The 17,396-nt window shown below is 38.5% G+C and overlaps 1 protein-coding gene across 6 annotated transcripts in view; it reads left to right on the top strand.

Moving 5' to 3' along the window:
- pkp4 (plakophilin 4) overlaps positions 1-17,396 on the top strand; it is a 158,485-nt gene that overhangs the window by 33,811 nt on the left and 107,278 nt on the right. For 5 of the 6 annotated variants that reach the window (XM_080199112.1, XM_080199111.1, XM_080199113.1 and 2 more), the window contains exons 2-3: positions 87-218; positions 13,252-13,364. In XM_080199112.1, the coding sequence (XP_080055238.1) occupies positions 168-218; positions 13,252-13,364 (164 nt within the window). In that variant the 5' untranslated portion in view covers positions 87-167. The remainder of the gene's footprint in view (positions 1-86; positions 219-13,251; positions 13,365-17,396) is intronic. The other variant, XM_080199116.1, reaches the window with a different exon arrangement.

A 17,396-nucleotide genomic window follows, 5' to 3' on the forward strand; every position in this document is an offset into this window, starting at 1 on the left:
TTTAAAACTATGCATGCTTTTCCAGGCACGATTGTGAGAAAGATGGTAACTAAGACTATTACAAAGTTGTTTTTTGGTGTGTTTAGGTAACATGTCAACCACTTACAAGTTCCTATTGATGGAATAGTGGCTGCTGCCCACGTGGGAAACCTCCCACTGATCCAGCCATGGAGTCTGAGACCACAGCAACCACCATTTTGGCTTCAGTGAAAGAACAGGTACAGATAGAATTCTGCTCAATCATTTTAATATTTTATGCTCTGCACATTATTCTGGATAATTTTGTAGATTGGAGAGCTGAGAAACTTAATAGTACTGTACCATCTTTAATTTTGTAAATGGTCAAAATTAATCTGTAGGATGTTTTTAAATCATGGTTGTATGTCAATGTGCAGTATCTCTGTCACTATTTTGTACTTTACAGGGACTGAGCTGTAATATGTACTTGTTGAACTGGCTTTCTTTCATTGTTCTTATTCAAGCTTCTTCCTTGTGTGAAGTTTTTTTGCCATGTTCATGTTTGTTAGAAGTATAGTGAAGCAAGTTTATACTTATGAAAATATCTATTCAGAAAAATAGAAGCTTTAAGAACAGTTAGCTGCCATGCAGGCTGTTGGCTCATAGGTGCTATATATTTGAACATAATTAAATAATGTGATAAAACTAAAAATTTGCAGCATATCAGTCAGCATCTGAGGCAAGATTGTACCAAATCCTTAAAATATGGCTCTGCTTGATGGCATTTTGTTTCTATTTCAAAATTCCAGTAATTGTGCTTTTCCTTTTTACTTGCACAAAACATCATTTTTGGGCATTTGTTCCTTGACGACTTGTCTGAAATGCATGTTTTATGCTAGCAGTAGGTTTCTATGGCTGCTAGCAATTTTGATACTTCAGTAAAATAACCCTTCATATGTGAGCCTACCTGCTGAGTATCTGCAGGCTTTATTTATTCAATGTAGAATGGCAAATTTACTCACCAGTAATGAATGGGCAGCTAGCAATTGTTGGGAAATTGTTATCCTCCCTTTCCCAATCAACAAATGATGACACAGTTGTAACAATAGATAACTGTTTGGAGACTTAGCTCACCATCCATAGCTAAAATGTAGAGTATTTTTGTGTTTGCATTTGTACAGTATTTTTTCTTTAGTGGTTTTGAAGAGAACTGCTCTCGTTTCTTTGGGAACAGGCTACGCATCAGGTTTGATAGTTGGACTCAACATTGAATACTTGAATTTAAATACCTTTTAATGCAGAAAAATGCCCCAAGGCACTTCAAAGAAATTATCCACCAAAATACTTACTTAACCATGAAGCAATTGTAAGAAGTGACCACGTGCTTAAGTGAAGATGGCCTTAAAGGAGGAGAGGAAATTTGAAGAGGGTTTTGAGAGCAACCTGTTTTGAGGATAAGATGACTGAGGGAGCAGGGTTGATGCATGAGTGGCTAGAATAAGAAGGAAGTTTTTGTGGGAGGATGATTGGATTGCAGGAAGCTAGCTATATTGAGGGCAGGTAAAAATAATTTTGCGCACATATGAAAATTTAAAACTCAAGGGGCAGCATGGTGGTTAGCATGATTGCCTCTCAGCTTCATGGACCCAGGCTCAATTTGGTCTTGGGTGATAGTCTGTGTGAGTTTCTTCCTGGTGCTCTGGTTTCCTCCCATAGCCTAAACATGTACAATCCTGCACGTGCTAACTTGTCCCTTATTGTCCCAAGGTGTGTAGGTTAGATAGGATTAGCCATAGTGAATGTGTGGAATTATAGAGACAGGGCAGGGGAGAGCACCTAGGTAAAATTCTCTATCAGAGGATTGATGCAGACTTGATGGACAGAATAGCGTATTCTGGGAAAGGGTGTGTAAATAGTTTGAGTCATGTTGAGGTCAAAAAGGAGGGGGGATTGGGGTTCTTGAGAAAGGTAGGCAATCCCCAGGGCCTGATGGGATATACCCCAGAATACTGAGCAGCAAGGGACAAAATTGCTGGGGCCTTGAGAGAAATCTTTGTATCCTCACTGGCTACAGGAGGGGTTCCAGAGGATTGGAGAATAGCCAATGTTCCTTCGTTTAAGAAGGGTAGCAAGAATAATCCAGGTAATTACAGACTGGTGAGCCTTACATCAGTGGTAGGGAAGTTATTGGAGAGGATTCTTTAAGATGGGATTTAGTCCCACTTGGAATAAGTGGGGGTATTAGTGAGAGGCAATATGGTTTTGTGAAGGGGAGGTCATGCCTCACGATCTTGAGCTTTTCGAGGAAGTGACAAAGATGATTGAGGGTAGGGCAGTGGATTTTGTCTACATGGACTTCAGAAAGGCCTTTGACAAGATCCCTCATGGCAGACTGCTGCAGAAGGTGAAGTCGCATGAAAGGTGAGCTGGCAAGGTGGATACAAAACTGGCTCGGTCAAAGGAGACAGAGGGTAGCAGTGGAAGGGTGTGTTTCTGAATGGAGGGCTGTGACAAGTGGTGTTCCTCTGAGATCAGTGCTGGGACCTTTGCTTGGAGGAAAATGTAACCGGATTGATTAGTAAGTTTGCGGATGACACAAAAAGGTTGGTGGATTTGCGGATAGCAATGAGGACCATCATAGGATACAGCCGGATATGAATCGGTTGGAGACTTGGGTGGAGAGATGGCAGATGGAGTTTAATTTGGACAAATGTGTGGTAATGCATTTTGGAAGGTCTAATACAGGTAGGACATATACAGTATATGGCAGAAGCCTTAAGAATATTGATAGGCAAAGGGATCTGGGTGTACAGGTACACGGATCACTGAAAGCGGCAATGCAGTTGGAGAAGGTAGCCAAGAAGGCCCTTGGCACGCTTGCCTTCATCGGCCAAGGTATTGCGTTTAATATAGCGTTCAATTCTGGTTGCCACACTACCAGAAAGACGTGGAGGCTTTGGAGAAAGTACAGAAAAGATTTACCAGGATGTTGCCTGGTATGGAAGGCATTAGCTATGAGGAGAGGTTGGAGAAACTTGGTTTATTCTCACTGGAGCGACAGAGGTTGAGAGGAGACCTGATAGAAATCTACAAGATTAAGAGGCATGGACAGTGGATAGTCAGAAGCTTTTTCCCAAGGTGAAAGAGTCAGTTACTAGGGGGCATAGGTTTAAGGTGCGAGGGGCAAGGTTTAAAGGAGATGTATGAGGCAGATTTTTTTTTTAAAGAGTAGTGGGTGCCGGGAGGTAGTAGAAGCGTGTATGATAGTGACTTTTAAGGGGCGTCTTGACAAGTACATGAATAGGATGGGAATAGAGGATGTGGTCCCAGAAGGGTAGGGGTTTTAGTTAAGATGGGCAGCATGGTCGGTGCAGACTTGGAGGGCCGAAGGGCCTGTTCCTGTGTTGTAATTTTCTTTGTGCTTTATACTAATGTTGGGACTGTTATAATTGGGAATGCAAAGGAAGCCAGACTTGGGGGAATGCAGGTATCTCGGGTGAATTATAAGCTGGAGGCAACTTAGAGATGGAGACGAGGCCGGGAACAATTTGAAAAGAGCATGAGAATTTCCAACTCAATGTTTGATTAGGAGCTGCTGTTGGTCAGCAAGTACTGCAATGACAGGGAAACAGGACTTCTTGCGAGTGGAGACACAGACAGCAGCGTTTTGTATGACCTCCAGTTTACTGAGGGCAGCATCTGAGATACCAGCCAGATACGTATTGGAATAGTTGAATGTAGAGCTTACAAAGTAATATGTTTTCAGCAACAGATGAGTGAGATGTGTGATGTCAGGCCGTATTAGAGGTGGAGATGAGCAATTTTAATGATGGCCCGAATATGAGGTTGGAAATCCACATCTAGATCAGATGTGACACTAGCTTAATCTCCTCTTGCAGTAGGAAGGGATGAGGCCCATAACTAAGGAACCGTTTGGAATGAGTATTGGAGAAAATTTATGCTAATCCAACACCATAATTTAGTTTGATAATTTAGCTACAGTGGTCATGCCTAGAGATGGTAGTGAGGTAGCACTAAGTGTCATTCATGTACATGAGAAAGCTAGCACTATGTCTTTGGGTGTCACCAAGGGACCTTGTCAGGGTGCGAAATATGAGGGAGCCAAGGATAGATTTTTGGACTGCACTAGAGGTAACTGAGCAGGAAGAGAAGCCATTGCAAATGATTCTCTGGCTGTGATTTAGATAAACCCGAATGATAGTGGAGAGGCAGTGGAAGAGGATCCAGTCAAAGGCAGCAAAAAGCTTGATCGACCAAGTGGGTGAGTTTGTATTTGTCACAGTCACGTGGGATACCATTTGTGACTGATCAGAGCAGTTTCAATACTGTTGCATGGGCAGAGACTTGATTGGAGGGATTTAAGAATGGACTTGAGACACGCTGCTTTAATGGCCTAGCAATGCCTAATAGGTTGATGAGGGTTTCAGCAGCACATGGCCTGAAGTGAAAATGCAGGCACTCAGTGTTCCAGAGATGAAAGTGGATAGCTTTTGTGATGGAGATTTTTGTTTCATGTTAGAATCATAGAAAAACTATAGCACAAACAGATGATGTGATATAAAATGTTTGAGGGCCAAAGAATGGCTTTGGTCTTCCCAGCTTTGAGGAAATTGCAGCTGACCCAAGACGATATCAAAAATAAGGGTGATTGGAGATCATTTTGGTTTTGGAAGCTGATCCCTGGGCATAGATCATGTTGCCAAAAGACAGCATGTGTTTGATCCCAATCTCTTGCTTAATGTTGGAGACAATGAAGAAAATGGTGGAAAGAGAAACAAGTGATGAAAATTCTGTGGCTACTGTTGGATCCGTGTGAGAGCTGAAGAGAAAAAGAAACTAGTGTAGCTTGTGGTGTAGATGTCTTTGAAAGAAGGGCACAGTCACCAAAGATGATATTTATGCCTTTGGGTAATTTTGGTCCTGTGGGAAAGTAGAAAGCCAAATGAAGAAATTCATTGAAGGCATTCTAGGAGAATTGGGCACAAATCTGAGATATGATCATACATTCAAGAAGTTTTGGGATTAAGGCAAATGGAGATATAGTAATATTTTCCATTAGCAAAAGGATTACTTTGAGGAATGAGGCAATGTCCTTTGATACTGGAAGAAAGAGACATTTAAATTTGTTAGAGCTGACTAGAAAAGTTGACTGCTCAGGAGTTTAATAGAATTGGCGTTAAGGGAATAGAAGATTGGCCTAATGAACAAGATGTATTTGAAATGACCTGGAAGAAAGCTGGAGCTCTGGTCATGAGTCCTCTTTTTTTTTAGGGGAGGGTGGTGGTAGTAGGTGACTTCCTGAGGAACAAGCAACTGAATGAATTGGTGACAAGATCATGCACCTCTTTTATGCCTAAGATGAAGTTGGAGAAATAGGGGAGAGAAGATTTTAAGGCAGGACTATTAATGGAGGAAGGAAGCCAGGAGTCACTGATCTCCAAAAAGGTAGCTGTTTTGGAAAGAAAAATGAGACAGGGTAGAACTTTATATGGCAGTGAATGACTAAGCCAATGAATGGTACTGTAGTCTGTTGGACTTTATGATGAGAGAGGTCATATGAGGCAACAGCTAGGAAGGGTTGGAGACTTAAAATGCTTACGTTGGATACAAGAACACCCACAAGATGGAATTAATTGAACAAGCCAACAGCCAGGGGCAGCACAGTCATAATTGGTCAGCAAAATGATCGGGTGAAATAGTAGTCCCTGAGAGTAAACCACCAACAGCCAGAGCTCAAGGTCAGTAAAAATGAACAGATTGGTGCAATGCAAAGAGCAGAACCAAAATGAAGTTGGATAGTGGTGGGTAAAAGTAGCAAGAAATGTATGAACATTGTGAAGGTGGCAAAAAGATTTAAATAATTCACACACCATTGTCGTAACATTCCAAAAGTAAAAACGCTCACGAAAACATGAGCAGTGAGATCTTCACGTTCAGTTTGTATGTTGGAGAAAATGTACTGTAAGAAGTCTCGCAACACCAGATTAAAGTCCAACAAGTTTATTTGGCAGCACAAGCTTTCAGAGTCTTGCTCCTTCATCAGGTGAAGGGGCAGCACTCCGAAAGCTATTTCTGCCAGATAAACTTGTTGGACTTTAATCTGGTGTCATGAGACTTCTTACTGTGCTTACCCCAGTCCAACGCAGGCATCTCCACATCACGGAGAAAATGTAGTCTTTGGGGATTCTTCACTTGGGAAAGTGGATCGTTGTGTATTGATTTTTAAGAAGATTAGTAAATAGTAATCAAATCGCCTGAAGCTAGCACTTTGCTCAATATGAAAAGAGTAGAAAGAATACACCTACAATCAGGTGTATGTAGACCAAGACCAGAGCTTGAAAAATAAAATGCTGGAATTGGGTGGAATTGGCAGTAGGCAGCTATGTAGTTGGAGTATCAAAATCCAACCCAGAAAATGGAATTGAGTACAATTTTAAGGACTGTGCTGAGTTAAGGAACAAAGTGAAGGCAGAAGCGCTCGGAAGGTAAGTAAAATTGATTCTGTGGTAGCCGAAAGTTACAAATGAACTCTCAAAATTGCAAACACAAGATTTGCCATTAACAACATCAAAGTTTGGGGCACACCTCTAAATGAAGAGGTGAAATGGGTATGGAGTAACAGGAAAATTACTTTAATAGAAAAACCCAACTTAAACAAGAAAAATTAGAAAATTAATCATTGTTTAAATGTAATACCTAATGACCTTGTGTGCCAAGGAACCATTGTAGATAATGTTATTTTGACCTGACATTAGCTAAGGACTCTGTACAGGAAATGTAAGTTATAATATCCCTGAGAAACAGTAGTCGTAGAATTATCATATTTAATGAAAATGCTGCATTTGGGTATACCAAAGATTTAATGCCAGGTATACAACTTTGAAAGAATTTAATACAATGAAATAAGTGAACAATCAAAGCAAGAGGCAGCACAGTGGTTAGCACTGCAGCTTCTCAGTGCCAGAGACCTGGACTTAATTCCTGGTTCTGAACGCTGTCTGTGTGGAGTCTGCATGTTCTTCCTGTGTCTGTGTGGGTTTCCTCCCAGGTGCTCTGGTTTCCTCCCTCAGTCTGAAAGATGTGCTGATTAGGTGCATTGGTCGTGCTAAATTCTCTCTGTGTACCTGAACAGGCGCTGGAGTATGGTGACCAGGGGATTTTCACAGTAACTTAATTACAGTGTTAATGTAAGCCTACTTATGACACTAGTAAATAAACTTTAAAAGTTATCCAGGAGAGATATCCAACACCTGACTAAAGGACAAGTTTAGAATTTTTTTATAAAGCAACATTGTTCTCAATGCTGTTGAAGTATATAACCTATAATCAAGTTTAAGCTAAATCATACTAAATATGGAACTTAAGTTTAAAAATAATATAACATAATCTAAGAATCCTGCTGGGAGAAGAATACCACTAGGGTATATAGAAGCATGCAGAAACAAGTTGTGATCAGAGTGGCAAAGAGATGTCTAAGGAAAAAACATACCTGAAATAGTAAAACTTTGGTGCTTGTTTATGGAAATGTGAGGGAGCAAGTGGTGGATTTAGTGGACAAGATGTACTCGATGCTGAGTAGTAAGATTGTTCTGGGCTCAGCTCTAACACAATATAACAATATTTGCAGTGCTAGCAAAGTAAGTATAATTTCAAAAAGTGGAAAGAGCCATGAATATAAATGGGCTTAGCATTTAACATGAGCACAAAATAGTAAATATTCTGAATAATTGCTTCTGAGTATTTGTGCTATTATCTAAGTGCAATTTAAAGATATTTTAAAAATCATCTACTGTGAGTTCATGCCCATCACACATAAAGAGCTCCTTACTATACCAGCTGCAGAAGTGAGCCTTTTCCAAGCCTTTATCCACTGTATATCTGATTTTAACGTGCATGGTCAATCAGAAGCCTAGTCATTGTCTATGGTTTTTCTGAGATATAATGAGTCCCCTTGTGGTATTCAATATGTCGAGCAAACGTGCCATTTATTGGACATTGATTTGGGTTATAAAATCTGAATAAGTTTATTACTATTTCTTGGTATTTTTAAAAAGATTGTACAGGTTATAATGGTTTACAGAATTGGCAATCTTCTTTAGGGAAATGGGAAAATTGTTGATGGTGTGCTGGGTAAATTGAGTTTGGGGCACTAGTAAAGGATGATTTCCTCTGCATCAGCTGTGCTATACCTGTTTAAAGTGTGCTTAGCTGTCATTCAATGTGCAATTTCCCAACAGTACTTTAGGAAATAAATGTTGGTTACAAATCTGCAACTGGTAGTAAGTGTTCGTTTGCAACTGACTGTGCCTTGTTTTATGCTCCTTGACTTGGGGAATTCCAATCCTGTCTATTATGTGAGTTGTTTTGAAAATTCCACTGGGGCTGTGCTCCCTGCATTTAACATATTTATGCGTGTTCTGGAGAAGTTTTTACGTTAACTAAGGGTCCCCCGTGTGTATATTAACAAATTGTTTTAACATGATATTGGACTTGTATTCCATGTAATATAAAACCCAGTTGATGGCATGCTGCAGAATGAATTTGGAAGCTCAAGTTCAGAAATGGACAAAGTCTAGAACATTAGTGAGAAACAGGAGTTACTTTTCAGCAACTCTTGCAGAATAATTATGGTGCAGTGAACAAGTCCCCATTTGCCCATATATTTGTAATGATTCACAAATGTTTAATCAATCTGTTAGTGCCTAAAATTCTTATCATTGTCACATGAAAATTTGTATTCCTATGAAAGAATGACAACTTTTTGAATTTAACATCTCATTATATGATAGAATTATAAAGCAGTAATGACTAAACATTTGTAGATAAAACTTGCAAGTTGTAAACTGAAAAACCTTTTTTGGACATAGACAAGTTGGTGGAGTGGGTGATGGGTGATGTTCAATGCAGAGAAGTGTAGTTTGATGTATTTTGACAAGAAGAACCTGGAGAAGCAATGTAAAATGAGTACAATTCTTGAAGATGTACGATCAGAGGAACCTGAGTATATGTGCAGGCAGGTCAGGTGGAGAGAGCAGTTAATCATAAAATGCCTACAGTGTAGGAGGAGGCCATTTGGCCCAGCGAGCCTGCATCAACAACAGTCCCACCCAGGCCCTATCCCCAAAACCCCACGTATTACCTTACCAATCTCCTGTCATTAAGGGGCAACTTAGCATGGCCAATCCACCTAACCCGTGCATCTTTGGACTATGGGAGGAAACTGCAGCAAAAAGTCTGTTTACGCCAGTCCAACGCCGGCATACCCACATCAGGAAACTGCAGCACCAGGAGGAAAACCAAAAGCATACAATATCTGGGCTTTATTATTGGGGACGTAAGAGTTCAAGAGTGTGGATGTTATGCTGAAGTATTGTGTACTGTTCTGGGTGCCACCCTATAGGAAGGATATGAATGCATTGGACAGTGTGCAGAAGAGGTTTATAAGAATGGTTCCATTGATGGGAAACTTCAGTTAGGGTTGGCACAGTAGCACAGTGGTTAGCACTGCTGCCTCATAGCGCCAGGGACCCAGGTTTGATTCCTGACTTGGGTCACTGTCTGTGTGGAGTTTGCACATTCTCCCCATGTCTGTGGGTTTCCTCCATGTGCTTTAATTTCCTCCCACAGTCAAAGATGTGTAGGTTAGGTGAATTGGCCATGCTAAATTGTCTCTTGGTGTACCCAAACAGGAGTGTGGCGACTAGGGAATTTTCACAATAACTTCATTGTAGTGTTAATGTAACCCTACTTGTGACTGACAAATAAATTATAAGAATAGATTGGAAAGGTTGGGACTGTTCTCCTTGGCAAGAAGAAGGCTAAAAGGAGATTGAGAAATGCTCAAAATCATGAGGATTTGACAGTAGATAGGAAGGAACTGTTCTCGACTATAAAAGGATCAAGAACAAAAGGACAGAGATTTAAAGTGATTTGCAAAAGAAGCAAATGTGACATGAGAAACAACACAGTGAGTGGTTTGGATCTGGAATGCTCCGTCTGGAAGTGTAATGGAGCCTGATTTAATTGAGGCATTAGATAATTACTTTGAAAAGAAATGTGCAGGGTTACTAAATCATGATGCTTAATTGGGGAGCTGGTGCAGATTGTAATGGGCCAAATGGCTGCCTCCAGCACTGTGTAACAATTCTGTGATTACTGCTACTTCACAAATTCAAATTAAACTTATTTAAGACAAATTCCTTGTTATTATTCTAAAGTTGTGTGATCATTGCTGTGAAAATTAATGTGCAGGAAGGACTTAATCTTGTGAAAAGATAAGTCCATTCAGCATGTGGCAGGATTTCTGTTGGACCAGTCCAGTTGTCATGCCTGCTGTATTATAAGTATATTGATCACTAATTTTGATGCGTTTGGAAAGGGAAGAAAAGTTTAAATTACTTGATCTATAATTTTTGGATTTTGAATAATGTAATTTTCTGTTTAACTGAGTATCCTTTAAACAATGTGGTTTATTTATAAGTAATATCAGCTTATTTCCTCTTTGATAATACTGAATTTATTCAATAGGGGCACACCTTCGCTGTTGTTTGTTACTGTCTTTATCAGCTGATTCCTGCTGTTTGCCTAAAATAAACAAGTGAACAAAATGTCGCTGTTAGCATTTCTGTAAAATTAGTTGCAATTTGAGTAGCTTGTGTTGGCAGCAGAATTGTAGAAATAATTTGTTAGCACAAATGTTACTATAGATTCAGAATGTTTGGTTCAGCACTACATGCTATATTTGAGTGCTGAATTGGATAAAAATGTGGTTGATTTGTTGAGACATTGGCTTTCTCGTCATAGCGGCAGGTGTGTACCTTCCTCACATTGACCTAGCCCTTAGAGTAGCTGTGAAAATTGAACTTGTACAATATCTAAACATTGAAGTACCAAAAACCTATGGACATCAGTCGAACACACATGGTGTAAATACTGACAGGGCAGTGCGATGGGCACAGTGGTTAGAGCACTGCTGCCTCCCAGGGTCAGGGGCTCGGGTCCGATTCTCAGCTTGGCTTACTGTCTGTGTGGACTTTGCACAGTCTCCCCATGTCTGTGTGCATTTCCTTCCACAGTCTGAAAGAAGTGCTGGTTAGGTGCAGTGAACACAGTAAAAAGTCTGACAACACCTGGTTTTAGTCCAACCGATTTATTTGGTAATAGACTCACAAGCTTTCGAGGTTTCCCTCTTCGTCAGGTGAATGGAGCGCAGAGTCGCTGAACAGAGACTGATAGCCAAGTTCCGCACACATGAGGACAGTCTCAACAGGGATCTTGGGTTCATGTCGCACTCTCTGTAACCCCTGTGACTTGCCTGGGTTTGCAAAACCTCACTTACTGTACTGTCTGGAGACAATACACATCTCTGTAACCTGTGATCAGTGCTCCTTCCACTCACATTGTCAGCCACTTCAGGTCTTGAACAGCAAGTTAGGTGTAAGGATTCGCATTCTAATCAGTAATCTCTAAACTGTCTGTGCTTTATGTGCTCTGTCTGAGGCCAGAACTCTCCATTCACCTGACGAAGAGGGAAACCTCGAAAGCTTGTGAGTCTATTATCAAATAAATCGGTTGGACTAAAACCTGGTGTTGTCAGACTTTTTACTGTGTTTACGCCAGTCCAACGCCGGCATACCCACATCATAGGTGCAGTGACCCAAACAGGCGCCGGAGTGTGGTGACCAGGGGAATTTCACATAACTTCACTGCAGTGTTAACATAAGCCTTACTTGTGACTAATAAATAAATTTAATTTTTAAAACTAAAGTTTTAAAGTTAAATAAAGTTATATTTCTACAATTTGAGTTGGTGCTTTTTTTTAAAAAATGGACATGAAGATTATTACTTTTTTCACTTTTTATCCTTTTTATTGATCTAATTTTGATATATCCAAACTTATTCCTAAATTGTGGGTGAATTTTACCAGATGTTTGAATTAATTAGACTAGAGCTGAGAAATAGAAGCTATGCTTTAGCTATGACTCTGAATAGTGATGGAACTGATCAAGAGGGAATAGTTTAGGAAAGAGTTATCACATTCAAAGGATTATGTGAAATCTTTTTCCAAGCATAGAATTTCATTCTGCAGAATACTGTTGTTATGGTCATCTTGCTGTGAAGAATTGAGCTCATCTTCAAGCATCCAAAAAATAAATCACGTTTAAGTAAGTTACGTGCTAGCGTGACTTGAGTGTAAAACTTCAATAGTCCAGAACTAATTTGATCTAGCCAAATGGAATTAAATCTACAGTAGAAAGAAAATAAAATTTATATATTATTAACTTTAATCTTAATTGCCTTTAAATTGGATGTGTTTAAAAGCATTTTGCATCCAATGTATGTCTTTATCCAGCATGTCTGAAAACAACTATATCGTTCGTAAGGAGTGTCGGTAGGTGGTATTGCTAAACTGCTAGGCAACCACTAATTTTAATTAAATATGGCTAGATTTCCTGAAAAGACCTGAAATGATGTACATTGCTTTCTTATACATATTAATTATGGAATGCTATATTAAGTGTCTTCAGATAGTAAAGCAGAGTCTTCTGTGTATTCATCTTTCTCGCGCTCTCTCTCTTTCCCCCCCCCCCCTCTCCCAAGCACAGTTTACATGTGATCAGCTTTGCTGGGGAAGGGTGCTATTATGATGTAAAGCTATGCTGCTGAATCTGGCCAATAGAGCTGAGAGAAAATCCTCTGTAGCCTGAAGTAAAAAAAAATAACAGGCAGTGCTTGCCACAGTGGTATGAGTGCAGGTATGTTAGCTAATTTGTGCATTGAAAAGAAAAATAAATTGCTGGAAAATGCTGAGGAAAACATTAGGCAATGATAAATGATGTATTACATCTTCCTCAGCAAAAGACAGAATGGAAGGAGTTTTGTGCTCAAACCACCATGTCATATACTGCATGCTGCAGTACTAGTAATTGATGGAACTGTGGGAAGGATTGCTGAAATATACGTGTACAGGAGCATAAATAAGTGGCTGTAGATCTTTTGCAAAGGGCTCTGAAGACCTTTGATGTTGAGACATGAATTGAAAAGGGGCATAGCATTCTTGCTGAATGATCTGCTAAGAGTAAAGATTTTTTTGGCTACAGGCTGTTTTTTGATGTCGATGAGTGGGAGTGGCAAAATGGAAGAGAACTGTTTTTGTATTGAATAAAGTAGATTGCAATCATTTAAGTAAAATAAAACTGATTTTGATATGGAGTAGACTTGAATCTTGTATATAATACAGCTTTCTAATGTTAAGCACTCTGTTCTTTACAGGAGCTCCAGTTTGAAAGACTTACAAGAGAGCTTGAGTTGGAACGGCAGATTGTTGCAAATCAGCTAGAAAGATGCAAGCTGGGAACAGAATCGCCAAGTGTCGCCAGTATCAGGTAGAGGCCCGCGTTTTTATCTGTTGCTACTAATTACCTGAACATATCAACTTTGGCTGCACTCTTCCCATTGAAAATAAATTTTTCAAAATTAAAAAATTATTTTCTATTTGTGGGTTAATTTTTCCTGTTGTGTAAAATAACTTTGTATGAATATCACTTGATATAAATGGTAAGATGGTGCGTTAGAATAGGTTTTTCTTCTAATGGATTAAATGTTCATCATCAAATGATACACTACCCACTGTTGATGCAGTAAATTGAAGAGTTTTGAACAATTAATTTGCTTTCTTTTAAATTTTGGTTTCCTAGCTACAAAAAAAAGTGAGTGCAGATTTTTGCCTTCTACTTCAAATTATTGAAAAGGAGCACATGGGCCTGGTGTTCTAAACAACTTGCTTGCATGGGTACTTTTCTTTTTCACCAAATCATTCTGAGCAATTGTTAACTGACAAATTATTGTTATAGTAAATATTGTTCTAATGAAGAAAATCTTAACAACAAAGTTGGGATGAACCATAATGTATCCAAAAGAATAGTAAAGTCTATGACTTAAATTCGTTTTTTTTTCAAAACTTGAAGTGCAAAACAATAAATATGATGTATAATAGGACTATAAGAATGAATGGATAGTTAAAACTAACACTTTTTGGAACTAGTGGTGCTTTGAGGATGGAATATGATTGACAATAGGAGCATTGTGAGAAAAGACAGCAGTAGTTCTTGTAACCATGTCAACTCAGAAACCTGCTAGCCTAGCCATCTCTGGTATCCTGGTACAGTATTATACACAAGACTTGCTTATGCAGGATTAAATTGTTTTGATGATTAGGATGGCACTGACAAAGTATTGAATGAGTGGCTTGTGATCATTTTTGACTCTTGAATAGCAAAAATACTGAAGGGTGTTTACAATAGCAGCAACCCAAGATCCAGTTAGTTCTGCTAGATGTCAAGCTATGCCTTTACGTTTACATCTGTTGATGAAATTCAGAAACTTAAAGGAGAAATACTACATAATTTCTAAATCAGTGAAAGAATGCTATTATAGATTCAGCTAGCTTCCACCTTCTCCAGAATCTGGGACAAATGTGGGGAATTTGCATTTTTTTGGTTAATAACTTTTTTGTTAAACTAGTAATTGAATCATTAGCAATTCTACTGCTAAATCCTAATGAGATTCCTACTTTAACACAACTTAGATTTTCTGATTGCTATCAATATGTTGTCTGTTTTTTAATACTAATCTATTAATTGTTACAAATGAGAGAGGGAGGTAAACTGATATCTTGGGTGACACATTTTGGGTAGAGCTTCCTAACATTGGCCTATCTTCCACATGAAGAGCGCCTCTTCTACATCCACTTGTAAATTTGGTCCTAAATTAAAGCTGGCAGCACCCATCTTAAATGTCAGTCTGAAAGCACAGAGCATGCTTATTGTGCTCAGCCGCACGACAGCATGATTTTTAGGAACTGATTACAGCTATTCATTTTCATAGATGCTATCCACATTTATTTCAATAAACAAATCCAGCATAATCAAATGAGCCCATAATTTAAGTTCTTGATGCCCAGAATTATTTTTTCATCTCAGTACTTGAATGAAAACCAGTACAATTTCAGAGCAAAATGAAAAATGTTACTCACTTAAAAACTACTTGTGTTTGAAAATTATACTGCCACTTCAGTTTTAGTCCCAAAATGCTTTTTTACATTGTCTGTTTACATTCTTCTCTGTAGATGTTAATTTTCAACTTCTATACTAACAAAGTATATATTCAGGCTAAAATTTGAATCTGTAAAATATGTATATAATATTAAAAGTTATATATTTTTACTGTAAAACTCCCACTATTGAATATAACATTTTACAAAAATTGTAGTTGTTACAAATGCTAAAATGGCCATTTCTTACTCTAATCCTGTCCTTTCTCTGACATAGGTTCAATTAGTTTCTTTTGTTTTAAACGTTTACTTTGCCTGATTTCTTCCTGAATAGAACAAAATTGTACACATACCATGCATGCTGGTTCAAATTACCTTCACTCTTTCATTAGAAGAAAGTGGTGGGGGTGGGGAAGAGAAATGCAGCTAATTCTGGCCCAAGCTGATTTTGGGTATTAATTAACAATTCGTTTAACATCTGGTTTACTAAGTTGTATGAATGAGAAAATTTCGTAAACCAGCAATATCAACTTTTTGCAAGAAAAAGATATTCATATTCATTCAGAATGCCTCAAAGGTGGGTCTTTATAGTGTTCCAAATTTGATACTTTTTGTTTTCAAGGAATAATTGTAAGAAACTAGATAGGATCTGAAATGCACCACCTTAAGGTGGTAGAGGCACGTAAATTCTGGGCTTTTGAAAATACATTGGCCGAGCACTGAGAGATTATTTGCAGGACTACGTTGAAATCATGGAGTTGGACTAGCTACATTTCTCTTGCTGGGAGTTGACATAACATATTGACCTTATGGTTACAGCACAGAAGGTGACTATTCTATAATGACTTAGTAATATAATATCTGAAGACCAAAGAAACAACTGAGCTGTGTACCAAATACAAAATGAAACAACATAAATTCCATTTAGTCTTGAAATATATGCTCCACTCTGGCCTCTGATCTTCTTTCCATCAACAAAATCTACTCTTGTTATTTATCTTATTTGCTTCACACTCAAATGTTTGCCTATCTTCTCCTTAAATGCATCTATACCATTCACTACTTCAATCACTGCATGGTAGCAGGTTCTCGCCGCTCTCTGGGTAATGTTTCTTAATTCCTAATGGTTTTCTTGGTGACTATCCTATATTGATGCCTCTAGTTATGCTCATTCCCACTTCTCTGTATTTATTTTTTCATAATTAGGAGACCTCTGTTAGGTCACCCCCAGCCTTTTTTTCATGAGAAAAGAGGCATAACTTGTTAGTTCTTGATGTGTATACATCCTTATCTTCTCTGCACTGGTCTCCGTATCCTTTTCGTAATAGGGCAGTCAGAATTGCGCACAAGGTGCTGACAAAGCTTTGACACAGGGTTAGCATAACTTGGCTGCATTTCAGTCCTTTCCTTTTGGAAATAGAATATAGCGCTTGGTTTACTTTATGGCTATACTAACCCATAGAACTGTTAATCATAGAGTCCCTACATTGCAGAAGGAGGCAATTCAGCCCTCAGTATCTTTACTGACCCTCTGACGGAGTATCTTACCCAGCCCTTCCTCCTGTATCCATTTTGCAAATCTATTAATGCCTTTGTGTAATTTGGTGAAGTCTTTCTCACCCCTTCCTTTGGTATCATCTGCAAATTTGGAAATTGTGCAAAATCCAAATTGTTGATGTACGTTGGTCCCAGCATTGATCCTTGTGGGACACTTTCCATTTTCTGTCATTCTCTGAATAAATGACTCTAATCACACGCTTGGCTTTGTAATGAAACGAGCTAGCAATCCATTTGATCACTTCTCCCCTGACTCCACATTCTGACATCATTCATCAGTCCACTATGGGACACTTAAACTTGCATCCACTGCATTACCATTATCAACTCTCTTGTTGCCTCCTTCAAAGTATTCAATAAGATTGCTCATGTAAGATGTGACCTTCTACAATGTATGCTGACTGTGCATTATTTATCGTTTCTAGATACTCTTCCCATAATCTTTTGGTTCATAATTTCTAAAAGATGTCAAATTTTATTATTGTGGTTTCAATATTAAAAGGAGCTGTACCTTTTTGAAATGTGTTACAAAATAGGAGTTGGAACCCAAGTGAAATTTATTTTTAATTTTGATCTAAAACTGTCTGTTTCAAATACAATCTTCTTAATGCAACCGTTAGATATTGAAGTACCAGCCTTGGAGCTAGATTTTAATTAAGCAAAGTTGATACACTGATTTGCACATTGTAGTTGTTATACTTGGGACAACATTTTTAGGCAGATGCTTTTAATATTTCAAAAAAACTTGCTATGTTAAAATTTTATTTGTTGTTTACTATGTTTTGGTTTGAATGCTTCAGAATTCTTT

The sequence above is a fragment of the Carcharhinus amblyrhynchos genome, chromosome 11 (assembly GCF_965287045.1).
Source record: "Carcharhinus amblyrhynchos chromosome 11, sCarAmb.v2.hapA, whole genome shotgun sequence".
Classification (NCBI taxonomy): domain Eukaryota; kingdom Metazoa; phylum Chordata; class Chondrichthyes; order Carcharhiniformes; family Carcharhinidae; genus Carcharhinus; species Carcharhinus amblyrhynchos.